The 7308-nt window shown below is 38.7% G+C and overlaps 1 protein-coding gene across 1 annotated transcript; it reads left to right on the forward strand.

The window, feature by feature from the left end:
* Positions 1-1421: 1421 nt before the first annotated feature.
* Positions 1422-1958, forward strand: LOC136841090 (uncharacterized). Its single transcript, XM_067108141.1, has one exon. The coding sequence runs from the start codon at positions 1422-1424 to the stop codon at positions 1956-1958; it is 537 nt and encodes a 178-aa protein (XP_066964242.1).
* Positions 1959-7308: the final 5350 nt, after the last annotated feature.

The raw sequence follows: 7308 nt of genomic DNA on the forward strand, positions 1-7308 counted from the left end.
CATGACCACTTTCCTATATGGCACAAAAATCTTCTCAAAGTGGGACCTCAAAGGTAACTTTCAGGTCCTCATGAATCCCAAAGGCATCCTGAAAACCACCATCACAATGCCCTTCAGCACCTTCACCCCCAGTTACTCCTGCTTTGGCCTCCACAATGCAAGAGCTACTTTTCAGCAATTGACGGATGGCATCCTGGGAGACCTTCCCTTCTGCATCTATTACGTAGACGTTATTTTAATTTTCTCTGTGTCAAAGGAGTAGCACCTCCAACACCTACACTTCATCCTCCAACAGCTGCAAGAAAACAGCCTCATCATACGATATGACAAATGCTCCTTCACCACCAAGAGGGTAGAATTCTTGGGGACCTCATAACACCTGAGGGCATCCAGCCCTTGCCAGAGAAGGTCACCACCATCAGGAAGTTCCCACCCACACCACCATCAAGGGTCTACAAGAATTCCTCGGACTGGTGAACTATTATCATCACTTTTTGCCCGACATAGCCTCAACCCTGGCCCCACTCTATGAAATCCTCAAGGGCAAGCCCAAGGCCTTCGCCTGGGGACCCCTGCAGTAAGCCACCTTCACCTCCGCCAAAAACGCCCTCGCCAAGACCACTGCCCTCTCTTTCCTGCACCAGGTCATCCTCTACTCCTGTCCATGGACGCCAGTAATGTAGCCATAGGAGCTGTGTTGGAACAGATCATCCACAGTCGTCCTCAACCCCTCGCCTTTTTTTAGCAGGTAACCTAGCAAGACAGAGACAAACTACTCTGCGTTTGACCATGGACTCCTGGCCGCATTTTTTTGGAAGCCACGCCTTTCACCCTTCAAACTGACCATCTGCCACTAGCACATTTTGTAAACCAACAGTCTGATGCCTGGTCACCCCGTCAGCACCAACACTTGTCAGCCATCGCTAAATTCAACTGCACCCTTCGTCATGTTCCTGGGAAACACAACCCCATCACTGATGCCCTCTACAGAATCTCCATTGATGCAGTACACCTCGGCCTCGATTACAAGCAGCTGGCAGCTAAGTAACAGCAGGACCCAGAGCTCAGTGCCTGCAAGACCTCATTAACATTGCTGCACCCTTCAGGACGATCCACAGCCACCCTCCTGAAGAATCAATTCATCTGTCATGGCATATCGAAAGATGCAAAGTTGTAGGCCCGTGAATGTTACTCCTGGCAGCTCTCAAAAATCCAGTGTCACACAAATTCATGTGTGTGCTCTTTTCATCAACCACAACGCTGTTTCACCCATGTCCACACTGACATTGTAGGACCCCTCCTGCACTCCAAAGGACATCGGTAACCCCTAACAATGGTCGACTGCTCAACAAGGTGGCCCAAAGCCGCCCCTATGACAGGCATCAGCAGCAGTGTGTGCTAGTGCTTTCCTCTTGTCGTGGATGTCCAAATTCGGCGTACCCGATCACATGACCTCCAACAGAGGCGCTACCTTAAAGTCGCAGCTCTGGACGTCCCTAAACCACCTCCTTGGCACCCAATTGCATCACAAAACTGCGCATCATCCTGAATCCAATGGCATGGTTGAGAGGTTCCACCACACCTTGAAAGCAGCCCTGATGCCTTGCTGCAACTCCTCAACCTGGTACTCGCAGCTTCCATGGGTCCTCCTCAGCCTTCAGACCACACCCAAAGAGGGTCCTGACCTATCAGCAGTGGAGATGGTGTATGGAGATCCGCTTGTGATACCTGGCAAGTTCTTCCCCAACAATAATCCCTCACCTGACATCATCAGGCTCTGGACCATCGTCGGAAAATTTGCCCCTGACTGCCCATCCTATAAGCCAACCAACAACACCTTTATCCCCAAGGATCTGCGTACTGCAACACGTGTTCATCAGAAACGATGCCATTCAACGGCCTTTAACCCGGCCTTACATGGGCCCCTACCAGGTCATCGATCGCAAGCAGAACACTGAAACCAGCATATTTTCCCGACGACATTACTCCTCCAATCCAGTATTCAAGGACGGGACTCCCTCTGCGACGCCCTGGTCAACTTTAAGGGAGGGGTATTGTGCCCCAGAAGTTTCCAACGCTTTGCCAACAGTCTGTCGCCACCTACAGCGCATCTGCTCACGGACCGCGACTTCCCACGTCTCACTCCTTAGCAACAAGTCGAGCCAGCAGGATAGCAACACTTCCGCAACACACCTGGTTGTCATATATTCAGAAGACATAAAGTATAAAATCAAGTGCGTGTGCACTATTGGTCTGTTAGTTACTATGTAAATTTCCTAGCTGCTGATTGGTCAGCAATCCATATAAATACCAATGTCGTTTGTTAATAAATCAGTACTCCAAGATCTCTCGTCTCAATTATCCCGCTAAACTCTTCATTTAAGCCCTGGTTTTAATGATTATCAGTCGTATCCGATTTCCACGGAACCCTTCTACTGCTGATAAATACAAATATATATATGTATATATATATGTATGTGTGTATGTGTGCGTGTGTGTGTGTAAGGGTGCAGGTATGAATAGAGATTTAAATTATAAATGCGTACATGAAAGTCAGTCATGAAATAATCACGAAATAAGGAACACCGACAGTGAATAAACGTCAAAACACGTGAACTTCAAGTCCTTCAGGGTCGCCACATATACCGTCGAGTTTTAGAAAAATGTGGAAATAAATAAAACAAAAAAGAACTGGAGATCAAGAATGTAGCAAGACAAATAAAGACTAACGAGGTTCAGAATATACATACTAGTTGAATGGTGATGGAAGTAAAATATGAGTAGAAATATAAAAGAAGAGATAGCTGGATAAATTCATAAAAGGATACGAAACCATACGAACAGGGAGGTCACTGTCGCTATGAAAGGAATTGCAGGTGTCAGTGTTGCTCGGAAAACTTAATTGGCATTTTTGCAGGAGCAATCAAACTAAAAAGGCTGAAGCTAACCGAACGCGGAGACACGCAAAGAACTACAGCGATAGGAATGAACATACCATAAAAATATACAGGTAACTAGCCCAGACAGTGTCATCATGAGAAAGAAAAAGAGCATATGCGTTCAGAAGGTTACCATCAAAACAAAAGAATGAGAAACCAAGCTTTTGAGGAAGAAAACAGACATAATCGTAATCAGGTTTATAAGGGATAAATAGATCAGGAAAATTGTCATGAAGAAAAGTGTTCCAGAATACTGTAAGCATCAGGGTAGATGAAATGGAACTACATGATAGAAAAGTTTAGGAAAAACTCACAAAAGTTGCGAGAAAAATCTGGGCACGTGAAATATTTTCTTTCAGATTGACCACAGTCTTAGTAAATCAAATAATGACGGGAAATATGGAGGAAAAATAAAACATTAAATAGGTACTGTGAAGACTGTCAGACGGTTAAACAAAATCACTGGACTTTGACTCTACCAGGAGGAATAGATGCAGAAATGAACGTTTGCATGATGGTTTGGAAAAGGTCCAGTCATTTTACTTAACATGACTAATGCTTGGTGAACGCACATACACAGTATACATATAACCCCATCAAAACGATGATGAAAACGAATATTCGCAGTTATACATTCGAGTTTTTAGTTTGGCACTCGGGAAAGTTGGCTACATTAGAAATTCTTTTTGGATGTCATAGGAACCCCATTGTTTTTCCGTGCTCTCTCTCTCTCTCTCTCTCTCTCTCTCTCTCTCTCTCTCTCTCTCTCTCTCTCTCTCTCTCTCTCTCTATATATATATATATATATATATATATATATATGTGTGTGTGTTTGTGTGTATACTGTATGTATATGTATATATATATATATATATATATATATATATATATATATATATATATATATATATATATATATATATATAAAAACTAAAAATTTTCTAACAGACTGTTTAATGTCCGTTTAGTATTATAGGATCATTGCAGATGGGGTTGATCTGTAACAAACTTTTTTAAACTGCCTCGTCGATGCGAAGCTAAAAGTGAGAAAACAAACGTTTGATCTCGCCTCGAACCCGCACAGAATCGCAAGCTAAATCAACGGAACTCTTTCCATCGTTTATAAGAGCGTTAATTATTTCGAAATATTCAAATTAAGGTCGTTTACTCAGCGGAAGTTTTATCTCCCCTAAAACGTTGCAGTAATTTTGGAAGAGAGAGAGAGAGAGAGAGAGAGAGAGAGAGAGAGAGAGAGAGAGAGAGAGAGATTCAACTTGCATACAATAAAAGCTGATGACTCACCATTATAACTGTTTTTAAGTTATGAGATGTGGAAAATAGTCGAAGTCATGTCCACGTACTCTTTAAGTGTCTAACATAAGAGAATATAAAATAAGGGTGATTAAAATATATTTTTGATGCGCAGTAACCTCTCATGTATCCTAAGCTTTAATAGGTATTTATATATTATTTTTGATGCGCAGTAACCTCTCTTGCATCCTAAGCTTTAATAGGTATTTATATATTACCCTGTTATTGGTAAATGGACTTAAATGAATCATTTTGACGTACAAAGGCAACTTTCTTTACATCCTAAGCTTTAATAGCTATTTATATATTACCCTATTATTGATAAATGGACTTAAATTAGTCATTTTGACGTATAAAGGCAACTTTCTGATTCTTCCATACAAATTTCATCCAGTTATACCTCAGCCCAGCATCATCTTTGTTGTGAAATATAACTAACGCAAATTTTAAATGTATTAGTAAAACAGTATCTACTTTTATTTCAGTGTTTATGGGAAAATAAGTATTTCCTAAAAAGTAACTAATGCAATATTAAAGCAATTTAATCATGGTTAATTCTTATTGGAAAAACAGTTTTATTAAGATGCGACAATGATATGGGCGTCAATTTCTCTGAGGCTGCTTTTCCCTAATCAAGTTCAATAAAAAATCATTTTATATAAAAACAATTAACTATCAGATCAATCTATAGTATAGTCGGTGGGAGAAAATAAAATATTTTATGAAAAGTAATCTACATTAATATTTTGGAATTTCGAGATTGTTACTATTTCAACTTAAGCTGATAAAAGATTACTTGATTTGAACGTAAAAAAAATTAGACATATTTCAGTGATATAAAGGTTGTAGTACCTACTGAAGTGACCAAGAATATTGTCAAGATTTCAGAAAAAAGAGTTTACTTGTTTAATTCTCATAAGATTTCATTTGAAAAAAATTGAATATGGGATTTTTTTTTTATTTTACCAACTAGCAATTTATTTTTATAGCCAACTGATATTGATAGGATAAAGGAAACCCGTTATAACTTCAGTTAAGCACTTTCCTAATTCACCAGATCTATCCTGAAGAATATAGATTTCTAAAGACACGCTCTAAAACCCAATCTAAAGACACGAAATACAATTTTACCATAAGCAGTACACTGAAAAATGACATGCCCCCATGATTAGCATCCGGGCAGTAGAATCATTTTACTTCCTTTAAAAAAATGCTAAAGTATTTAAATATATCTATTTTCAATTCAAAGTACTAAATATTCAATTTTATTCACATTGCTGACGTGATAAAATCAGAATTGTCCAAACTCTAGTAATGTGTTGCTGACAAAAGCTGCAAAGCTTCTCATTTTCCAGGAAATTTGTCAATTTACAGTCACAAGATATCATTCTCTCATTTTTCTTGCGTTGCCATCAAAACCCTTGTTTTCGAAGTAGGAACTGACGCATGTTTTAATGGTGATTCCCAAGGATTTTGGTTCTAATAGGTCTAGCCATGCTAATTAGATGGGCGAGATAGGAAAAGGTACCTGACGACACTCCTGGTAAAATCCAGCTGGTCTAATACTTTATAAATCATTCTGAAGAGGTCAAGCCGCTATTTGTGGTATGCTTACTGTCAGAAAGAAAACTGGAAAAGCTGTTTGGTCAATAGTCTATAATGACCCACAAACCTATCTACTAGATTAACTCCACCGAGATGCTTGTAGAATGTTTAGACAAGCTTAGGACTGTTTCAGCAAAGATTTTCTTAATCTTTATTCATTAGTTACTGAGGGTTCAACTGAATTATATTTTGTGACTGTTGTAGTTGGAAAATTGTAGTCACATATGATAACTAACATATTACCAACTGGATAAAGATTCACGTTCTGTTTTCTTCACTATCTTTGAAACTGTCAACGGACATTTTTTTTAGCTAATCTTCCATAGGTGTTCCAGATGCTCTCACTTTCTTGTAGCCTAACCAGTGAACTGTTACGTTTTTAAGTAGTTTTCAAAACACACACAGATAAGTACATTCAGTAGAAAGAAAGTTTGTCTTAAATCACTTATCTTCATAGAACATGATTATCGTCCAAAACAACCTTAATTAATGCAATCCATACCAAGTTTGTAAGTACAACCAATGGGTGACTAAATGCACCATTTCTTGAGACCGAATATTACAAATTTTCCTTGGATTAACATCAATTAAAAACAAAATTTGGTACCAGTCATTCATCAGTTGAAAGACTTGTCAGGAGAAACTACGATCGGGTGTTCTTTGTGAGGAAAGTGGGATGGCAAGTTCGTTCTACTTTTTTTTTTTTCAATACATGCCCACTCTAGAAAGGTCTTGATAGTTTGCGATTATAAGTATGGCTATAAATCTATAAAATTTGCTTCATCAAAAAATGTCAGAGACTTAAAATTTTTTCTTTGAATATCTTAACTACAAAGTTTCATGTGAATTTCAGCTAGGGAGAGTAAACATAACTGAATGCCGTGTTGCTGCTGTGACTTTATTTGTCTCAATAATCTTGATTATTCTGTATTTCATGGACCGCATTACCTGGGTTTTTTCAGTTTTTATACTCATCCCTGCTATATTACTTGTCATTTTAACGTTTGGTCCACACAGCTTCTCTCTCCATTTCATATTCAGTGTCTGTTTTTAAGATTGTGTCAACTTCACAGATGTTATAAGGTGAATTGTTTCATCAAGTGACACATTTTTATTGGTTCCAATATTTCTCATTATCAAGATGCTCTCCATCGTCAGAAATTTCTCCTTCGGGGGAAAAATGTTGATTGTTTCAGCTCCCTCTGCAAACATTGCTACAAACACTTCTTAAAGTAAAAAACGAATATAGTATTTCTGCAAAAGAATGAAGCGAAATCCATAAATTTTCTCTAATAACCAGTATATGGTCCCTAAACAAATAGGTATCTCTCAAAACTAAACACTAATTCACTATACGTACGGCCCTTTTGGAGCATTTAGGATCACTGTAGAATAATCACTCTAATTTCAAGAATTAGTCTCAGACAAATCACAATAAGTCAGAGCAGACATG

Source organism: Macrobrachium rosenbergii, chromosome 8, assembly GCF_040412425.1.
Source record: "Macrobrachium rosenbergii isolate ZJJX-2024 chromosome 8, ASM4041242v1, whole genome shotgun sequence".
In the NCBI taxonomy this organism is placed as follows: domain Eukaryota; kingdom Metazoa; phylum Arthropoda; class Malacostraca; order Decapoda; family Palaemonidae; genus Macrobrachium; species Macrobrachium rosenbergii.

What these genes read in the sequence shown, in the direction of transcription:
- LOC136841090 (XM_067108141.1), top strand. Translation starts at nt 1,422, where the DNA reads ATGTCCAAATTCGGCGTACCCGATCACATGACCTCCAACAGAGGCGCT.